Source organism: Macaca thibetana, chromosome 11, assembly GCF_024542745.1.
Source record: "Macaca thibetana thibetana isolate TM-01 chromosome 11, ASM2454274v1, whole genome shotgun sequence".
Lineage (NCBI taxonomy): Eukaryota > Metazoa > Chordata > Mammalia > Primates > Cercopithecidae > Macaca > Macaca thibetana.
This window is the reverse complement of record NC_065588.1, coordinates 79,037,763-79,060,824: the sequence shown is the minus strand read 5'-3', so window position 1 is coordinate 79,060,824 and position 23,062 is coordinate 79,037,763. Positions and strand designations below refer to the sequence as shown.

Sequence of the window (23,062 nt, the reverse complement as noted above, 5' to 3'; positions counted from 1 at the left end):
CATAGCCCGGAACACATAACCACACTCTTTGTCTGCAGCATAAGCAGCAGAGCTGAGTAATTGTAGTAAACTCCATATGGCCCTCACAGCAAAACACATTGACTATCTGCCCTTTACAGAGAAAGTATCAGACCTCTGAGACTGACGATCAAGCATGGCATTTACAAATTTTTTAGGTTTTCTTTTAATTTCTCTATAATTAAAAAAAATAATTTCAAATTATTTGTCAAATTAATTTCAGTATTTAAAAAGCATTACTTTTCTTGCATGGAACAATGAATCAGAGTCAATTTCTAATTACATGCATAAAATGATTACACAGCTAATGTAAAAATGGCATAATTCCCTATTTTATTCTATATTTGTTAAGAATTAGCAAGTGGGATTGACTCATGAGAGGCTCCATTTTAGATAATCAAGTATTAACTGTATTTAAGTTTAAAAGATAATGGAAAAGATAACTTCGTGATAAAAGGGAGAAAAGGGGATTTTTTTAAATGTAAATAGATTCCTCTGAATGGTGAAACACAAAACAAATAGCCCAGCACAGTTTGCAATAAATTACCTGGCCTTCAAAAAAAAACATAAGCACTTTGGAACTTAATCTTTCGTTCTTAGAAATGAGTGAAAAACATAATATCTGCATAAAGAAACCCATCTTTCCAATCAGATTATTTCTAAGAGAGGAAATTATGATTTTACCCAGAAACGGTTTAGCAGTAAAATTATTTTTTAAATTATGATTCAAGTAGAATGCAATTTGACCCTGAAGCATCCTCAGAAATGCCCATATTAGGAAAATCTCCTGGAGAGGTTAAATGAGTTGTTCACAATTACACAACTAGGTAGTGGCAAAACCTGTGTGAGAACTCAGGCCTCCTGATTAGAACTGCAGGGTTTATGTCACTATGCCATATGGCCATACTTTTCACAGCACGTTCCCTTTTTCTCCAAAATCACAACTCCTCTCAAATGTCTAACATTTTTCAGAGGCTTTCACGTAATTAATCTAGAAAAAGGCTACCAGCTGGACGCAGAGGTGCAGGTTCAAACAACTTTTATATAAATCTGATGTAAATCAGCAAATGTCTTAATAGCATATTAAATTTTTATAGAATCGTTCTCCCATAATTAACTTTATGTGATTGCTCTTTTAAAGTTGTTCGGTAGTGAATTTGCCTCTAGGAAGCAATAAGCTGGGCATATTTTAGGATGGCCATTTATTTAAAGTGATAAAAAAAATTCCAAATTCATTCCCTGCTTTAAATGATTGGTTTGTCTGAAAATGATTCCTTTTTCAATAGGTAACAGAATGGAAACTGGGTTTACCCCAAATTTTACAGTCACCTTTATAATTTATAAAACTCCCCAGTCAAAGCTAAAATCAAGACAATTTTATATTTTAAATACAACCTAATTACTGCTGCATATATAAGACATTTGTAAAACATCACTCAGACAAGTAAATGAGAAAGAAAAAGAAGCACCCAGATTCATATTTACACTGTAAACCACTGTTACTCAGAAATCAAGGGGTGTATGTACCAAACACACAGCCAAGAAAGCAATCAAATGCTAATGTAAGATTCTTACTCTAGAAAATTGCATTTATGTAGGGACCTACAATTTATCACAGTTTTGAAAAAACAAATTAAGAATCCAACCATTGTGACCCATACATAACCCCAAAGAAGATGCCCTGATTACTCAAACTTCAGTGCCAATTTGTTAAACAGTATAAACAGACAGCTAAGCGGATTAAAAGCACAAGTGAAAAAACAGGGGCTTCAAAATACTTTAACCAGGTTTACTGACCCACACAGCTTGAGGTCAAAACTTTTCACCACAGATACTGTTAAACTTGGAAAGTTACACACACACACACACACACACACATATACACACACACACTACATCTTTGAAACTGGGCCAAAATCCCTATCCTTAATTCCATTCTGAAATATAAAATTAAAATTGATGGTGATAGTTAATAGTGCTTTGAATACACTAAAAATCAATACACTGCATTCTTTAAATGAGTCAATTTTATGATATGTGAATTACATCTCAATAAAAGTACTAAAAGCTAAAAGCCTGACCTGAACTGACATGAGGCAATTTGTAGTTTTTTTTATTCCAGTTACTGTAAATATTCATATATTTTCCTGCAGAAATACTAAGTGTTTCTTATTGTGAAGTGTTGTTGGGAGTGTTATTTAATGCAGGGTTTATGCACTCTGTCTTTGAATAGTAATTTCTTAAAAATCAAAATCATACCTGACTGGCTCATGGTTTTGGATATTGAATCAGGGAACATGTAGGCCTTTTTTATATAAATAGGGGAAAGCTCAGATATCAAAAGTCTTTATGATCTTCACAACCCACACAAGAGAGTCTGCACAATTTAGAACACCATTAGACACATGGACACTCCTGGACATCAAAATATTGCTAGTCTAAGCAATTTTTTATTTTTTATGAAATTTGCAGGAAAAAATTTTATCTGAATTACAAGGAACCTCTGTAATGCAGACTCATTACTTCCCACATAAAGCAACGTGGGAAATATTTTCCTGTATTAGCAATGCACTGCCTGTCAAGAACACATAAATAATATGGTTGATTAGCAATGATGCAGCAATATGAAACTCAGAAACAAACCAAATGCTTCAATGTCAATTGAATCCAGATAATTCTTGCTTGCATGCTTTTGAGAAACCCTACGCAGAGTAGGTGAAATGCACAGGCACAAAAGAGGCAAACTTAGTCAAGATCAACCTCCAGAGTATATGCACAAAGCCTCTCCTTGAAGTCTGTTAAATGTAGGGCGAGGCCACAGTAGAAATGGTATGCCCCTGCAGGCCAATGTGATGTTCAAGCTCAGAATACCAATGCCTGTTTCCCTTCTGGGACAGAGGCATGCCAAAGAAAAAGACTGTCCAGTCTCTGGTCTCAGGGAGGCTTCCAAACCAATTAGAGCCTAGACACACTCACACACGCACCCGTACTGCTCATCCAATATTCTAATCATCTGGCTGTTTTTCACTTCGAAACTCCGTCTTACTGCATACTAGGCAATGGCGGGGCGGGGGGGGTGGGGAGGTTGTGGTTCACTCAACTTTTTTGTAATAGGAGTAAAAATAATGAATGCACAAATTATCCGGAGAATGGTTACCACAAAAATGTAAATCCCGAGACAGCAGGTGTTTGTCTGTTTTCTTCACTACTTTATCCTCAACATCTAGATCAGTATTTAGAAGACAGTACATATGTATTCATAAATAAATATGAATATAACAAATTTCTCCTCACATGAGAGGCACTGAGGAGAAAAAAAAATGGACACTGACTCTAAACCTAAATGAAATGCAGAAGCATGAAATGGTCTTAAAACACACACACACACACACACACACACACACACACACACACACACACACACACACGGATGAGCAGAGCTACTTACACACCACTACTTTCTGCCACTCTCTGACTCTTCCATAACCAGGCTAAATTAATTTGTCCGACACTTGTGTTTCTCCAGCATTTCATAAGGAATTATATTAGCACTTAGCACAGAGTTATACAGTCAATGTATACATGTCTGCTACTTCTCGGTGTACATTGAGAATCTGATTCCCTCCTATAATGACATTAAATATTATAAAACTTTCACAAAAACACCAAGATTTTTGCAGCTAGAATGGTATACTAGAAACCATTTGTCCATCTCCACAGCACCCCCCTCTTAAAAGAATTTGAGGCCGGGCATGGTGAGAGAGAGCAGGTGTTTGTCTATTTTCTTCACTACTTTATTCTCAACATCTAGATCAGTACTTAGAAGACAGTACATATGTATTAATAAATATGAATATCACAAATTTCTCCTCACATGAGAGGCACTGAGGAGGAAAAAAAAATGGACACTGACTCTAAACCTAAATGAAATGCACAAGCATGAAATGGTCTTAAAACACACACACACACACACACACACACACACACAGATGGGTCAGAGAGAAAATATCCATCATTGTAAATATCCATCATTGTATTTTTAGCACACTCATAAAATTAGCTTTTGCACCTGAAGTACAGATTATTTGTATTCAAAGCTACTGTAGATAATGAGCATTGGTCCCAAAGCCAAATGTGGAAAAAAAAAAAAAAAAAAAAAAAAAATCGTTTCTTTGGTAATACTACTTGGATCTTTCATTTTCACTAAAATTGCACAAAAACAGTGTAATACGAAGACCATGAGCTTTGGAGTCAGATATTTGAGATGAGATTCTCTCTCTGCTGCATACTATCTATGAATCTTTAGGCAAATTATTTCCCTTGGTAAGCCTCAGTTTATCTTATCTGTATCTCATCTGTAAATGAGGTTAATGCTTTCATAGAATGGAACAAAATACTGCACAGAAGACACATTGCTAGCATACACTAAGCCTTGATAAATGGTGGTTCTCATTACCACCAGCTGTGTGTATATGCAAATGAAAGCTAGTGAATTCAGATGGGTTATTTCTCTTCCTCTTGAACAATATGGAAGTCAGTGCAGCCAGGGAGAAGATTATACTGCAGAATGAAAGAGAATCAAAGACTACAAATTATCCTGTCCAAGAACCAGAAACTTCAGGCTGCTGCTTTGACAACTTAAATTCAGCCCTTTTCTCACTCAGCCAGCCCATTTTTCAGTTGGCATCCCCACATTTTCTCCTTTCTTGCCATTTTACCTCTGAAATATGTTCAGTTTTGGAGGCATTTTCACTTTTACATTAGGGTTGCCAACGATTCAAGTGTTCACAAGACAGCAAGAAACTAAAGTCATATTCTGTGGTCAAAGAAACTTGAAGACTCTAGTGGTGGCCTTTTTAAAAATCCCACCGCATTCCTGGAGCTACAAGTAAAAGGATGAATGTCGGCACACACAGATGATGTGCCCAATGCTAATGACTAAAATTTTGCTTCTGAGTTTGTGCAGTGGTGCTGTGTAGAGTTGAAGGAAGGTGGAGACTGAGCTGCCTTCCTTTCAATTCTCCACTTCTAGACCCATCTTAAGTTTGGCATCAAAGAGAAGAGACCTCTACTGAGGGATAAACTATTTCAAACGGTAACACCATGTTAGTAAAGGAAATTAACCAAATTAGAAAGAAAAATACACTGTGATTTTAGTCTCTTTGCGTTAAGCTTGTGTTATTTGCAGAAGCAAACATTCCATTTTAATGTGAGCTGAAATCAAGCTGAAGCACTAGGATTACAAAATTCAAATAAGGAGACCCTAACTGAAGTTATTTGAAGTGGGAGGGAAGGAGGAACCTGGGAGGAAGGGAACAAAAAACAACTACCAACAGCTTAATTTCAAGAGGAAGCTTGGAATTATTAAAGAAAAAAAAAGAACACAGGGTGAAATAAAAAGTAGAATTGTAATTAATTAATGATGAATTTGAGTGACAGGTACATGGAAGTCCAATACTAGTCTCTAATCTAATTGAACTGCAAATGGCCAACTAAAAATGTCCATAAACTAAGTGTTTAAGCATTAAAAGAGAAACATGTTTACAGTGTCAAAAGCATTCAACCTGGATGGGGGAACCTAGAATATACTGTTGTCTCTCCTCTCAACTAATCGTGGGCCTAACTTTTGTGGGCCTCAAATTCTCTTTTTTTTTTTTTTTTAGACAGGGTCTCACTCTGTCACCCAGGCTGGAGTGCAGTGATGCAATCATGGCTCACTGTGGCCTCCACTTCCTGGGCTGAAATGGTCCTCCTGCCTCAGGCTTTCAAGTAGCTGGAACTACAGGTGCACACCACCACATGCTGCTAATTTTTGTATTTTTTGTAAAGATGGGGTCTCACCATGTTGCTCAGGCTGGTCTCCAACTCCTGGCTCACATGATCCACCCACCCTGGCCTCCCAAAGTGCTGGAATTACAAGTGTGAGTCACCATGCCCGGCTTCAAATTCTTTTAAGAGGGGAGTGCTGTGGAGATGGACAAATGGCTTCTAGTATTACCATTCCAGCTATAAAAATCTTGGTGTTTTTGTGAAATTTTTATATTAAATGTCATTATAGGAGGGAATCAGATTCTCAATGTACATCAGTGGGTTCCAAACCTGGCTATTCAACAAAATCACTGGGAGAGCTTTTTAAAAATGTCTCCTCCTGCCACCTCTCCAAAAATTCTCCCCCCAACTCCTTATAAGCAAACAAAAGTAAGCAGACCAAAAAATTCTTATTCGGTAGCTTCTAGTTTTGTGCTGTCAACTCTAGTCTAAAATGATTTCCCCATGAGCAGCGGATGATCATCCAAGTTTGGTATACTCAAAGAAAACTCACCATGAATCCTCAAGTCTTCTCAAAGTAAATGGTCACCCCAGCCACTTGCCCCATGTATCATCTGTCAAGTAAATCATATTTTTAAGTATTGAACTTTCTGAAATCCAAAACCAATTTTATCTATAGATTTATCTCAGTAAGCCAACGTTACCAAGATAGAGGATTCTGTAAAAATAATTTGCTCTGAGTGTTATTAAGGTGTCCAAAATAGTTCCTGAAATGTTTTTGGCAGCCAGGAAACAACAGTATTGCTTTAAAGACAAAACTTTCTGCCTTCTGTTGTCGCTCCAGGAGGTGAGAAAATAAACCACTGAACACCAATAACAACAAAGCCAGATTCAACGTTTCCCTGAAAAGGTTTATTATATAGAAATTCTGGGATCAGCTGCAACAATATTGCCTGCCAGGCTGGGGAAGAATAACCTTTAGATGACAACAGTGCCTCCTTTTTCTCAAAAAAAAAAAAAAGAGAGAGAGAGAGAGACTTGAACGCCACAAGCTATTGCAGCTACTGAACTAATATTCCCTATGATAAACCTTGCTAAAAGAAAATATATGGGAAACAGGGTGGTTTGGGGGAGGGAAAACAGAAAAACCTGTCTCCCCTTTCAGATATATAAGCAACAGCACCCTCCTGAGCCCAAAGGGGGAAAGAAAGCAGGCTCTCAAAGTATAAGATGATGATGGCAAGATATTATCAATGGAAGAAAATTGGCATATGTACTTGTTATCAGTCTCAATCAAACAAAAGATAAATTATCAAATCATGTTGTTCAGAAGAATTAACCTTGAAAAAGGCTTTTCCTCAGCTTTCTTTCAATTATCAGCACTGGTGAACAGGATAGCAAGCATTCCATTCTTTGCTGATTGACATTTCAGCATGCATTCCATTAACCAGTCTATGCGGTTCTAGAATAGCCACAGCCGTGCTAATTGAATGCTCCATAAAATGACAGATAAAAAGATCACTACTACTGAAAATGCTGCAAAAATGCAGTAAAATGCTGACAATGATGATACCTGCTATAAGAGAGGGACGTGGCAAAAGAGTATACATTTGCTACATTCATACCTAACACAAAACAGCGTAAATATTATATCTCTGATTTTACAGGGCATGTAACTGATGTTCAAAGAAGTTTAGAAATTTCCCCAAGGTCACACAGCTAGAAAATGCCCGAGTTTCTATTTAAATCTAAATCTGCAGGCACCAGTCCAATGGCCTTTCCCCAACAGCCTTATAAGCATCTCTGCATGAAAAGATTAGCCAAATACCAAATGGTTGTTCAAAGTAAACAGCAGTCCTTTTCACAATATTAAATATATTTAGCTTTTATTACAATATGTCATGAGAGCTTAAGAAGAAACTACACACAATGGATCACATAAACGGGCAAATTTTTGCTTGAATCTTGAAATTAGGAGAAATAAGGTTTTCATGTAACTCTGAGTTTTCCATTTCATAAAAGTTACAGAAATGTACTCAAATCATTCATGTAAAACCTTGGTATAATCTTTTTTTGAGTTCTTAAATACATAAAATTGAATTACGTTTAAATATCCACAACTGATATTGCATATAATCAAGGTCTCTATAATCAAAGTACTTATTTGTAATTTATATTTAGCAATATTTTGATGGAAATTCAGGATATAATTTCCATGTCTTCACTTAAGAACTAAGTCATTTATTTTTTAAAAGTCCTTCATTTTCCCCATTTTATCCCTACTGTTTTCTTTAATTTACAGTAATCATAAGCAAAATTGACAACCACATACCAAAACACAGGCAACACAGATTCCCCATCACAACCAAGAGAAATACTATGATCTCTGCATTTTATTTGATTCCTGAAATTAAATGAATCAACACGTAGAGAAATAAAGAAATTGTCCTTTGGAACAGAAACTGACTTTACTAATCAAGACTATAATTACTGAAGAAACATGCATTAAATTCTGAATTCATGCTATCTCTCTTGATGCAACAGTTATAATCAGACCAACAGAGCATACAGGAGCCATCTGGGTACTGCAGCATTGTAAAGACAAACCCAGAGAACAAGGGCACACTGACCTTCCTACCACCAAACCATCACTGACTTCGAAGATGCTATTCTTCCCTTTTCATTTCTTATTATCCTTTTTCAAGAAAGAAATACTATGACCATTAAGTACAAAATTTTATTGTTTAAAATTAAATAAAACTTATAATCCAATGCAACCTTACTATAGTATCACCTTTCAAATGTATTTGAACTATCAATGCATTTGACGTAAGTCAGTTTTATCTACCTCACCCCATTCTTGCCTTTTAAGGAATCGCTAATACACTCATGGAATCTGGCTTTCTCTAAAATTTCAATTGGTAAATCAACACTAAGTTATAATTTCCACTGTTCTAAGCATTTAAGACAGGAACCTGACTTCTAGGCAATGACAATTGATTTCAAATTTGTGCAAACCACATCATTTTCTGTGAATTGAAAATACCGCCTTGAGTATGAGTAACCTGATAGCCATGAGATCCCCCTCAGTCAATTTGATTCCCCCAGGCAGCAGGTATCGAAAATTGAGCTGAGTGATGTAATATGCATCCCAGACACAGTGTTATGAGAACAGCACAGAAGATTTCAATGAGACTCATTATTTATTCATCACAAGATCCAATTTGCGTGTCATTTTCACTGACAGAGTATTGAGTTAAACTGGTTGAAATTCAGTGCTGATAGAGTATTTCATTCTGTACTGCAAAAAGTACCCTTTAAAAAATGTTTTTTCTATCTTCCTGTATGAAACAGTCCAAAACAAAGAGGTATTTTGTACTTGTAGTCATTCACAGTAATATCTGAACATTGTTCATCAAGGTTGGGAGAAGGGACACAGGAGAAAGCTTTTTTATTTTATTTATTTATTTATGTATGTATGTATGTATTTATTTATTTATTTATTTTGAGACATGATCTCAGTTCACTGCCACCTCTGACTTCCTGAGTCCAAGCAATTCTCCTGCCTCAACCTCCTGAGTAGCTGGGATTACAGGCACCCACCACCTCGCCCGGCTGATTTTGTTTGCTTGTTTGTATTTTTAGTAGAGACGGGGTTTCACCATGTCAGCCAGGCTGGTCTGAAACTCCTGATCTCATGATCTGCCTGCCTTGGCCTCCCAAAGTGCTGGGATTACAGGCATGAGCCACTGCACCCAGCTGAGAAAGCTAATTTTAAAGACCTTCATTTCTCTTATGAGGACTGTAGAATAATATGCCATATTACTCAGTAAAAAGTACGATAATACTAGTCTTCCAAAAATAAATGTTTTTTATTTAATGATAAAGAATGTAGGCCAGGCGCGGTGGCTCATGCCTGTAATCCCAGCACTTTGGGATGCCAAGGCGGGCAAATCACAAAGTCAAGAGATCAAGACCATCCTGGCCAACATGGTGAAACCCCATCTTTACTAAAAATACAAAAAATTAGCTGGGTGTGGTGGTGTGTGCCTGCAGTCCCAGCTACTCAGGAGGCTGAGGCAGGAGAATCGCTGGAATCCGAAAGGCGGAGGTTGCAGTGAGCCGAGATTGCGCCACTGCATTCCAGCCTGGCAACAGAACGAGACTCCATCTCAAAAAAAAAAAAAAAAAAAAAAAAAGAATGTGACATACACTGATATGAGACACGTTCACTGAATGAGATATAAACTTCAACTCTTGCTTGCAGGAGGATTTTCACTCATCACCAAAGGAACCCTCCCTCAGGTTTAGGAGACAGATAGGACAGTTCTCCCCCTCTCCCAAGCCCCGACTCCCGAGTGGCTACATGGAGCTGACCTGCATATCCTAGGATCCTTCCATGGACAAGCCAAAGTAGGAGTACATTTTGAAACCACGCATTGTTTCTCAATATTTTGGGAGCCACAACATACCACAGAAGGCCCCTATATCACTAAACATACCAAGTGGTCTCAATCTACCTTTCATGACTCGTTTTCCTCTATCAACCACGTCCTCTGTGTATCTGCCAAAACCACTGCTCCATGGTCCCCAGTAATTTTCTGTGAGTTTTCCTCTGTGTAATGCTCATGCTGTACCCTCGACTCTTCCTCACCTCTCCAGTTATAAATGCCTGTATATTCAACCCTGCAATGTTCTACTCAAATGTCTCTGCTCCAGAAGGCATTTCTTGATCCCCTCAACCAAAAGTAACCTCTCCTTCTCTCAACTCCCCCACCAGTCTCAATGGCTCCCTTATAACCCTTACCACTTCCCAGCTTGAATTTCAGTTCTATATTTACATGCACTATTCTCGACTTCATACTACTCTATAAAGTCCTGGCATATTGGCATGTTCTTTTTGATTCCTTTTTGAATCCCTACATCGCCTAATATAGTGCTTGGCACAAAGGTGAATTTTTTTAATGATATTTTGTGAACAGATCGTTGTTCCAAGTATTAACATTGTAATGCAAGATGCTTGCAACGGTAGTCAGATTCCCAAATTTAAATTACTTAACTTGAACTTAAACTGCAACTGGAATACAGAATCACCTTAAATCAGCTGAACAAGGGAGCCAGACTGCAGGAATAAAATATCTTATTAATCTTTGACTTTTTGAATCATAAAATATTTTTGAATCTTGACTTTATTTGTGCTACTATCTGGTTAGCAGTGTTGGCAGCTGTTCAAAGTTTTATAGTACTACAGGTCATGAATATTAAATGCCACAAGTTTACTGGGAGGAAATCCAAATTCATTTGTAAGTGCCTAACAAACAGCCTTACACTTTCAATAAAGCTAAGAAATATTGTGATCAGAATCAGAGCATCTTGCTATATCTGGATTCTCGCTAAATCAAGTGTAAAGCAAATGAAAGGAAAGGGGGTCATACAAGTGGGAATACTACTTGGAGGAGAGTGGCACAGGTGTTGACTATGGAAAATCACAAACAGTAAATATATCATATTTCATTCAATGCAATTGATATGGGGGTCACAACTTAGGCAAAACCACAACCTAGTCTAGAAACGAAAGGGACAATGCCATAAATGATAACAGATTCCATCAAAGCCATCCCCAGCAGCTAACCAAAAAAGCACATGTGAATTCAATATTCAAACACCTGCAGGCTATGCATCTCTATTTGCATGCTCTTCTCTATAGAGAGCCACACAAAATAGTCAGAAGTACAGAAACACTACATTTAATACCTTTAGTGTTCAGACAGTGATGAACTAAAAATCTTTAACAGAATATAAACTCCCACCCTCAGAAATTATTCTCAAGATAAACCCTACTATAAATGGTTTGGAAATATGGGGTTGTTAGTTTTTATCTGTTCACTACATCTGGATGTAGAATCAAGTTAAGCAACACATAAGACAAAGGTAAACTTCATTGCCCATGGGCAACCTCCATCATTCACATTCTGCTTAGCATTAAAACAAGAAAATTATTTCTAGAAAGAGATGACTGGAAAATCTCAATGTCTCCAATTTTCCCGTATAACAATTTTATTTATTGAAAGAGTCACAAAATTTAATTTTAAGAATAGGAGATTACCTAGATAATGCACATCTTGGAACCAACTACATAAACTTTAGCAAACCCAAGGTAATCATCTTTAGTGAAATTTTTAAAACATCAAACTAAAAGGGCTTCATTTTTCTAAACTATCTTAGGCTAGTATTAGTATTGCTACATGGACTTTCAGATTTTTAAAATTTTCCACCTGTAACTGAATAAGTGATTATGAGGCTAATAAAGGGGAAAGAGATGTTTCCACATTAAAACAGTTAACAGATGTTAAATAAGCACAGAAAATGGCCACTAGGCAAGCAATGACTGATGCTGGGTAAGAAAAATGTTGCTTTTACTGATTTTATTACCCATGTACCTCCTGGGGTCATGGGAGGCTTGTAAAAAATTTTGTGGGCAGATAAAAGTCTAGTATTTATTTGCAAGGCTAAGTGTATTTCAAGAGCTTTTCCCCCCTTATTTTTTGACCACATAAAACTAAGTGAGTGAAAGTAATCTAAGTAATGCTAAAACAATCATTTAGTAAGAGGTCAAGACAATTTATTTTTCTAACATACCTGTCTTCCAAACCTACCTTCCAGACCCCACTAACTCAGAAATGAAATTCTCATTGTATAAAGGGGAGAGTACAGGACTTCACTTTAACATTTCAGCCACATATTTTTAAAAGGTAAATATTAAGTGTGAATTCAATAATTTACTAAGCTCCTACTATAAGCCAGATGCATGGTAAAGGACAAGGATAATGTAAGAAATACATTAAACTAAATCCTGAAGCTAAGAATACGACTACTCTAAAACACTGATTTTTATTCATACTTCTGAAGATTTTATACTTAATGTTTTCTGACAAAATTATAGTTTGTCAGCATTCAACCATATTATTTTGCAAGTCATATTGCTTATCTCAATAAGCATTTGTTACATAAGCTAAATGCATTAACATTTTCAGCACACTAAGAATAGTGTTTGGCAGATATAAACACTGTTTATTAAATACTAAATAAAATATCTACTCCATGCCAAGAACTTACTATTTCCCATATATTTTATCAAAGCAAAACATAACTCATATTTCCTTTGCAAAATTGCAAAAGTCTATGACATGCACATCATTTGCATGAGTCTTGTAACATTTCTGGTGATGAACGAAAATTCTTTAACAGAATATAAACTCCCATTCTCTGAAATCATTCTCAAGACATATTCTGTAAATGTTTTGGGAGTATGGATGGGGTTGTTAGTTTTGGTCTGATCACTACATCCAGATGTAGAATCAAGCCTAAGCAACACCCAAGACAAAGGTAAACTGGAGTCAAAACTGGCCAAATTCAGCCAAGAGCCTTGCCCCTCTGGCCCTAATAATTTCCAGCTTTAAGAGGGCCACATTTTTAGGTTTTCATTACTTATCTGGTTCTCTAATTTGAGTTACAGGGTTAACATTTGTATACTGGAGTTTTCCATTTATATATAAATTATGTTTTAACAGGGCAAGGAAGTTTATCTCATCTGGCAAACTATGATAACCAGGATGCAGAGTTAATTGATAAGATATTTAAGATGATTATTTTTTAAGGTTGAATGGATCTTCTAAAGCCTTTCAGTCTACTTCCTTCAGAAAGAATCTCCTCTAACTCACCCCAGGCATAGAAATCTATATATTTTACAGACAGAATATGGAATTTTCTAGAACTTTCATATGGATTCTATGGCAGTGTTTACAAACCTCACAAGCATGAGATTTTAAATGAAAGTTTGTGCTTAAATCTGCTTACTCCAGCTTTGGTCGATTACTAAGCAGTCCTTATTTCACATGCTGTCAAACAACTGTATGTGTAAAGACTACTAGCAGTTTATCTTAAGAAGGCAGACGCCAAAAGATAAAGAATCAACATTTCCATAGACATTTCTTCTTTCACTTCAGCTAATATCTGTGAGGTATCATCCAAATACTGGACACTCCAGCTAACACGGAACACCCCACAATTTCAAATAATCCTCACAACTCTAGGAAAGAACTATAGCCGCCTTCGTTTCCAGATGAAGAAACAGATCATGGAATCAGCACAAGGTTACTCAGCCCTTGTGAGTTAAGATTCTATTCCATATTAGTTTCCTTTCTACTGGGCAGTCAACTGACTTTACCTATGTTTGTTCTTCACACTATCAGAGTGTAGTAAAGATTCACTAGATAGTCAGAGATGTGTGCTTTAGCCCTAGTGATTCCATCATTTTCTGTGTTACCTACACGTCTCTGGCTCTGCACACCCCAGGAGGAAATGAAGAGAGTGGCAAAGATGATCTATACAGGTCCTTAAATATCTATAAAATGGGCTGGACGTGGTGGCTCATGCCTGTAATCCCAGAACTTTGGGAGGCTGAGGCGGGCAGATCATGAGGTCAGGAGATCAAGACCATCCTGGCCAACATGGTGAAACGTGGTCTCTACTAAAAATACAAAAATTAGCCAGGCCTGGTGGTGCACACCTATAATCCCACATACTCAGGAGGCTGGGGCAAAGAGTCTCTTGAACCCGGGAGGCAGAGGTTGCAGTGAGCTGAGATCGTGCCACTGCACTCCAGCCTAGGCAACACTCGGTCTCAAAAAACAAAACAAAACAAAACAAAATCTGTAAAATGTGTTATCCCAATGTTCTTACTAAGCTCATTGGCCCCAAATCTAAGAATGACAGAAAGAGCTATGATAGAATAGCAAATATCAGACAAAGTCTTGCTGCCCCGACCACTCCCCTTGCTGTTACCATTGCCTAGCCCTGCAAGTGGTCGCCAAGAGAGTCTGGACAAAGAGCCATCTGGAAACTTCTCAGGACACTGAACCTTCAACAGTATTAAGTTCTTTCTCTTAACATGGGGAACTTCACACTCTTTCGTCTCAAGAGTTCCTTGCTAGTTGCATTTCTTATTTTTGAAGCAGCTGTAACATGAATAAGGTTGACAAATAAAATACAGAATGCCCAGATAAATTTAAATTTCAGAGAAACAAAGAATAATTTTCTATTGTAAGTATGTCCCAAATATTATATAGAACATATTTCTAGGAAGGAGTACTGCAGTGGGCAACTCTGCCCTTGAAAATAAGTTTAGAGGACTGAAAATTTCTCAGAGAACTTCATAAGGTCCTACAAGTAAATCCTGAATCATCATAGCCAAATAATTCCCTAACTTATGAGATGGTAAGATGGAAATTCTGTATAAGAAATCACAACTGGGTGTGGTGGCTCACGCCTGTAATCCCAGCACTTTGGGAGGCCAAGGCAGGCAGATCACAAGGTCAAGAGATCGAGACCATCCTGGCCAACAAGGTGAAACCCCATCTCTACTAAAAATACAAAAAGTAGCTGGGCATGGTGGCACGCACCTGTAGTCCCTGCTACTCGGGAGGCTGAGGCAGGAGAATCGCTTGAACCTGGGAGGAAGAAGCTGCTGTGAGCCGAGACAGCGCCACTGCACTACAGCCTGGCAACAGTGTGAGACCCCGTGTCAAAAAAAAAAAAAAAAAAAAGGAAAAAAGAAATCACAATATTTCACAGGCGACTAATGCAAGGTCCTGAAACAGCCAGCCCTGAGCCTGCATCCTCAAACATATCACAACCTCCGTAAGGACAAGGAGCATGAATTACACTTCTAGTTGTATTTCTAATAAAAGTTTGCTATTGTCGATAACATTGTATTGAATGAAAACAATTACTCTCTCTAAATCTCTTTGAAAGAATTAAAATTGATTTGAAATTAAGAGCTTGACTTTCAAACCATATGTTGTTTTCAAGCATCAAACTCCAACCAGAGTTTCTTTTAAAGCTTCAGCATTTAATTGAAATCACAAAAGAACTTCATTAAGCCCTTAATACTCTAAGTGAAAAGGTTAGGCTTCCAGCAGAGTAAAACCACAGCAGAGATCACTCTGCCTCTTAAGTGGAAAAAAGAAAAGGGGGCATTTAAAAAAATTAATGTTTCGAATTCTATTTGCCTCAATTTGTTTTTAAATTTCTTATCAATTTAAATAAAATTAGAAATCAACGGTAAAAAAGTAGTCAAAACTAGGAAAACTTGACAGTTTCCTCATAGCCAAGTATCCAAAACCTTAATTCTTCACTTGTGTCCAAAAGATAGGCGGGAGTCTGCCTAAAATATGACCAAGGTTTGCAAACCCTGGCCCAGTTCAGTCTTCACGTCAAAGTTAAAACAACCGTGAGTTTATTCTGAGTGAAGCAGGATGGGGAGATAGGAAGGCAAATTTCTCAAGATGCCCCGTCCCCTCAATGCCTCTCCTTAATGCTCTAGCAGAAAACTTCCAGTGTATGGGGATCCTAAAATGCTTCTGTGACCTTCAAACAACTTTGCGCTGGATACCACTAAGGGAATACGGGAGAACAAATATTATGTCCTGAGGCAAAGGTCTTAATTGGCCACAGGGAGAAACTCAGTAATAACCCCTTTCTGTTTTGACTCTTCTATTCTTATGCACTATCACGAGGAAAAGGTGAATATGATTCACTGTTTAAGAATTTGACTTCCCAGTGCACTAAAGGGAAGGATTGTTTTCCAAAGTCAACTCAGGAAAAGTAATATTAACAAATGGCAGAGGATTTCCCCTGTGAAGTCTAGCATCTAGCTCTATTATCAGCCATGTTATTTTTTACAAATACACATTACAGACAATTTATCAGATTACAGACAGTTTGTGCAGAAATAGAGAAATAAGAACTCAATAAATAATAAAGGTGCACATTCTTTACAAGGCAAAATTATTCTTCTACCACCCTTGAAATCGTGAAAGTAAGAAACCGGAGAAATAAAACAATCAGTGACTAAAACCCTGCTTAGTACAGAAAGGTCAAAAGGGCACTTCCACTTACCGAAGATCAAAAGGGAACTTATTTTAAATTCTGCTTGCAGAGGAACAAATTTGCTTTTTAAATGGTGGCAAAGGAGTAAGCAAGTAGATTACTCAGTAATCCAATGCTCAAGAGCCAACAATCACTTACTTTGTAAATGGTAGGTAATATCTGTTTTATTTTCAGCCTGTGAAAGACAAAGACATCATAAACTGCTGAAACTGCGAGAACAGTCACTCCTTGTTCCTTCCACAACATGCTGCATCCTGCGCACAGCCCTGTCCCCAGGAACCAGCCCCAGGTTCTGGCTGAGTAGCCTCTTGTAGAACAGTGTTTAATGTAGCAGAGCAAGGAGAGGAGAAAGAAGAGACTGGCCCCGACATCGGCTCGTCCCACGATTCCTGCCACCGCCTCCGTGTGAATAGGGTGAGAAGCAAACATCAAGCCAGCCATAAATGTCCAGTATCCGTCACCAAGGAGGATCTTGGAGAAGCTTGTGAAGAGACCAGTGACTGCTGCATGCAACAGGACATTGACAAGATGGTAGCTCCAGGGATTCAACCCTCCAATGGCATGGTTCAGGCGAAAAGAAAGAGTGCAGAGTGGCCGGTAGGACTTGTGGCTCCCACTGTGGGTTAGAAGAGTCCCCCAAAAATCATTGTAGAAAATGTGCGTCCATGGAGTTTCTGGGAGAAGGTCCTGATTAGTCTTGATAGCACGGCTAAAAAACAAAATGTTAAAAAAAATCAAATGTAAAATACAAAAAGAAAGAAAAAAGAAAAAATAGGACATTGATAAGATATTGCCTTTCTCAGAAGCATTGTTAATATGTGGCTTTGTGATGGGATTCCAGGCACTTATAAGCTGAATTCATGTCCTCCCCTTAATGCTTACTAAAACCACAATGAGGGCTATTTTTCTCTTAAAAGCTTCCTTCCTTGTTGGAATGCAAATATCTTTGAAGAATAAAGTTCTTCAACTGGTTTAAGCCTTAGTGTAGCAGTCCGCCAAACAACTGCCCTGAAAATCATGTGACATACTGGCTAAAAATGAATAGTCCAGATCCCAGGGTGAGGCTGGGCCTGAGAATCTGCATTTTTAAGAAGCAAGGCCCAGGTGATGCAAGCACTAGCCTCCTACTAGAAATAAATTTTACAGGGAATATCAGTGCCCGGAACTTCTCATACATACAAATCACCTGAGGACCCTGTTAAAAGGCAGGTTCTGACTCAGTACGCCTGGGGAGAAGTCAGAGAGATTCCACGTTCCAACAAGCTCTCAGGTGATGCTGATGTTGATGGTCCTTGGACCACATGTTGAGTACTAAGGGCCCAGATAACTGGAAAGACTAGGAAGAATGGCTCTCCACCTATCCAGAGTTTCCCTTCCTACTGCATTCTAATAAACTGCAGCCTTTCCCACTTCTTAGCTTTCACAGGGCTTACTATCCTCTATAGAAATCATCATGGCTCTTCACTGTTTCTTGCTGTTGAGGATAGTTTCCATTTGCATGCCTGATATTTTCAAACAGACTTCAAGAAGGAAGGACCTACTAATTGCTAAACAACTGATACACTGCCAAACACCATGCTGGTCTCCTTGGCTACATCTTCGCATTCAATCTTTAGAACAACACTGATGAGGTAGATGTTATTCTCTACATCTCTGAAGTGAGAAAGTTTACGGTTCAGAAAGATTAATTAATCACTGGCCGAGAGTCACACAAGTTGAGAACAGTAACACAGACCTTCATGGCTAATTCCCTTTCCACTGTTCTGGGTTTCCCAAAATACGATCCATCTACTACTGGGGCCATGTAAAAAGATGTACGCACTTTGTAAAAAATGTAATGGTTATATGTATGTTAACGGTTATTTGAAAGTAAATTCCATTACCATATCAAGGCTGGATTTCCTAGCTATCTGGCGCAGAATAAAGCTGTTGAAAATTAAAAAGTGAATATAAAGAAAAGGATGAAAGACCCAAAAGTACTGATATATGTGGATAAGGTACAAACAAAGAAAGTGGCATTAAATTATTCAGTTTGGAACATCCTGGCTCTGTGCCACTATCCTCCCAGAGAACATCTGGAGTCTTTTTGTATCCCTAGTGCACCTATCTCTGTATTTACAGAACATAAAAGAGACACATGAGTTTGTAGGGCACAGGAATGAGAACCTCCAGAGCTAGAAAACTCTTGCCTAGTCTGATATCAGGGCTTTGTAAAGAGCTGTGGGCATCTGTGTGGATAAAGACTATGTGGTGGGAGACTGTCTTAATCATGTTGAACTCTAGACCCTATACCAGTTCTGCCTTCTCTTATGAGGCAGATGTGATCAGAGAAATTTCTACATGAGTACTACCGAAAAGCAGGTTGGAAAGAACCTGGACTCAGGGAAAACGTTCCTGAGTCCTAACTATTTCATTCACTGCCTGACTGCAAAAACAAGAAACTATCAAAGAGATTCAACAGATTAAAAAACCCATCTAAGGTGATCTCACCAGTGGAAACAGCTGAGTTACTATTCTAGTTGAATCCAAATGACTAGGCTGATAGTTTTCAACTGCTTCTCTAGATTGCTTCCCAATTAACCTCTCTGAGCTTCAGTTTCTGTGATAATAGTTTTACCCTGAAATCATTTAATAAACAAGTATAACTGTTCATTTGTCTTCTATATAGAGAAGTAGAGAACAGCGCTTTACATATACGTGAGTGTTCTGGACACCCTAGTGCAAATGATCTCTCTGCCCTGTTAGCTGCTGCTGTTATTATTATATAAAGACTAGGACACAATCTATGAAAAGTCCCTTATTAAAGGCTTCCTGACCCATAACATAGGAAATTAGGTGCATTTTGGGGTTAGAATTAAAACAGGCCGATGAGCAGTTGATGATTATATACAATGTGCCAAATACCATGCTAATCCATATAATAATACATATATTATCTACTAATAAGAACTAGTTGAATGTTCTAAATGTTCCATAAAAAGGTAAAAGATCTGTGAAAATCGTCAATTACTCCATGTGGCCAGGATGGTTCACTGTTCCCCAATATCTATTCTCTCCCTTTTCCATACAAATGAACTTCAGTTTTTAGTTGGGCATATGGTCATCTAGAAAAAAATGTATTTCCCTATCTTCCCTTCATGCTAAATATGATCATATGATGAATTTTTGTCTACTACTTCCAGAAAGTGTCCTTAAAAGGAAAAGCTTAGCCTTCTTCCCTTCCACCCCTACCCTCCTCCTTCCTGCTGAGTGGAGCACAGATGTAATGGTTGGAGTTCCAGCAGCCATCTTGGCCCACAAGGTGTCCTTAGGAATAGAAATCATGCAGACAGCAGAGCAATAAGATTGAAGGAAACTTAGTCCCTGTTACAAGAGAACATACTGACCCTGGGCTAACTACCTCCTATTTCTTCAGTATGAGAAATAAGTTGCTACCTTGTCTAAACGGATATTTTGAGTGTTAACTAGTAGCACTTGAAACCAATCATGAGCAAAATCCTTTATTAACAGAAGACCTACTACAGCACAGTAGACTGATTTTCCATTTTGATTTTGATTTTTGCAAGTCTCCACGTATTGATTGTGTATTAAATAAATTTCCATATAAATTGGCTTTTAAAATATTAGAACCAGATGTTATTCTGGATCTATTAAATTAAAACACCCTGCTATGACATTCATCAAGAGTCTACCCAGAAGTAATTGCTTAAGACTTGATGGGTTATAATTAAAATTTAAAAGAAACATAAAAAAAAATAAAATAATAAAATAAAATAAAAAACCTGCCAAACAGTGTTGTCAGAAAGAGCTTATTTCAAGCAATACAGAATGAAACCCAACCGGCTTCAACTAGACATTAACCTAGATATTGATGTAAATATCTCTAATATCAATCCAGAAACCCTCATACCATCAAGGCCAGAGCAGGGGAGAGCTAAAAGGCAAAGCATTCTGGGATAAGGCTTTCTCAAGGCAGTGAGAAAAACTGTGATGCACACTTTGTTTAGAATAATGCTCCATCCTTTCGGTGGCAGATCCCAAAGGATGACGAATCATCTTTTCCAAACCTGGATTTCTTTTTTTTTTTTTTTTTTTTTTTTTTTGAGACGGAGTCTCACGCTGTTGCCCAGGCTGGAGTGCAGTGGCGCGATCTCGGCTCACTGCAAGCTCCGCCTCCCGGGTTCCCGCCATTCTCCTGCCTCAGCCTCCTGAGTAGCTGGGACTACAGGCGCCCGCCACCGCGCCCGGCTAATTTTTTGTATTTTTAGTAGAGACGGGGTTTCACTGTGGTCTCGATCTCCTGACCTTGTGATCCGCCCGCCTCGGCCTCCCAAAGTGCTGGGATTACAGGCTTGAGCCACCGCGCCCGGCCCAAACCTGGATTTCTACATGCTATTAGTTCAATGCCATAACCTACTCTGTAAAGGCTTTTTGACAAAAAGTACACCCATTAAAAAATCTGTTCAAAGCTGCTGGAATTTATCTTTATAGCAATAAATCTAGTAGCCTACAGCAGCCACGAGATATACTATATCCAAAGACCCTCTACCAAAGAGGGTTTTGACATGAAGAACAAAATTAACACATCTCATAGTTTTACTGTGAGAAAAAAAGCTTTGAGGCTGGGCATGGTGGCTTATGCCTATAATCCTAGCACTTTGGGAGTCTGAGACAGGTGGATCACCTGAGGTCAGGAGTTTGAGATCAGCCTGACCAACATGGTGAAACCCCGTCTCTACTAAAAATACAAAAATTAGCCAGGCATGGTGGCAGGAACCTATAATCCCAGCTATTAGAGAGTATGAGGCAGGAGAATTGCTTGAACCTGAGGAGTGGAGGTTGCAGTGAGCCGAGATTGTGCCACTGCACTCCAGCCTTGGCAACAGAGCGAGACTCTGTCTCAAAAAAAAAAAAAAAAAAAAAAAAAAAAAAAGAAAAGAAAAGAAAAGAAAGAAAAAACAACTTTGAAACACAGTCCTGAATTTAAATGGAAAAAAAAAAAAAAGGACAAACATAGTTAATAAAACAAAAATGAAGGAGCAAAAGAATATCTCATCTATGTGACACACATACTATACCAAGGGAGACATTAGTATGATAAAATTATCTGATGTGCATTATCTGCTTAAGTAGGATTTTATTTAACCAATGAATATTATGATAAAAAAAATATGGAAGACTGGCCGGGCGCGGTGGCTCAAGCCTGTAATCCTAGCACTTTGGGAGGCCGAGACGGGCGGATCACGAGGTCAGGAGATCGAGACCATCCTGGCTAACACGGTGAAACCCCGTCTCTACTAAAAAAAATACAAAAAAACTAGCCGGGCGTGGTGGCGGGCGCCTGTAGTCCCAGCTACTCGGGAGACTGAGGCCGGAGAATGGCGTAAACCCGGGAGGCGGAGCTTGCAGTGAGCTGAGATCCGGCCACTGCACTCCAGCCTGGGCGACAGAGAGAGACTCCATCTCAAAAAAAAAAAAAAAAAAAAAAAAATGGAAGACTAAGTAGTACTGGGCTTTAATATACAAGTCATGTCACACATGCAAGTCAGTGATAAGGGATGCATTACGCCACCTCCACATCCTATTAAGAAAGATACAGACTAACAGGGCCTTAATAGAATCTGAGTAATCCTCCAACAAAATGAGAAAAAGGGAGTCATTCAAACCTAAGCATAATAGATTTTGATCTATTTGCATTTTCTTCTATGAGTCCAAAATAGAAATAGCAAAACCTCTTCTGCTGTTTCACAGCTAATGAAACACCTTGACTCAAAACAAAATTTCATGCTGATATAATTTCTGAGGTTGCTTCTGTGAAATGGAGTTGAAAATTCAGAAAGGCACTAAGGAATCAGGATATTTTCCACTCTAGGAAAGGCGGAGGAACTCAGAGCAGCAGAGATGGGAAAAAAACAATTGTTGGCAGAATTCCCTAGAGAACACAGGACTGAGAAACTGTCTTTTTGAAGCAAAAAGATAGTCTCGGAAGTCTTCAAGGAAGTCTTAACCTGTGTCCAGTTTTGTTCATTTGTGGCTCTTTGTTTTTGCTGCCTTATGATTTTTCCTTTAGAAAATGCTGACAAAGGCCGACACTATTGTAAAACTGATGAATGATATGGCACTGCCACCCAAACTGTCCCTGTGTATCTTTCTCTCACAGCTGTTTTTGTTGTTTGTTTTTTTGCTGTTTTTTGTTTTTTTTTCTGTTTTGTGACCTTTTCAGTCATAAGCACCCATGTAAATGATGACCATTAGTCCTTCAGAGCAGGAATGATGCTTAGATTCTTCCAACATCAAATGCCGCTGTTCTGACATGCTTTCAATT

At 38.2% G+C, this 23,062-nt stretch overlaps 1 protein-coding gene across 2 annotated transcripts in view; it reads right to left on the bottom strand.

The window, feature by feature from the left end:
• The window catches only part of TMTC2 (transmembrane O-mannosyltransferase targeting cadherins 2), a 459,067-nt gene that overhangs the window by 274,360 nt on the left and 161,645 nt on the right, over positions 1 to 23,062 (bottom strand). For both annotated transcript variants that reach the window (XM_050748326.1, XM_050748327.1), the window contains exon 2: positions 16,876 to 17,446. In XM_050748326.1, the coding sequence (XP_050604283.1) occupies positions 16,876 to 17,446 (571 nt within the window). The remainder of the gene's footprint in view (positions 1 to 16,875; positions 17,447 to 23,062) is intronic.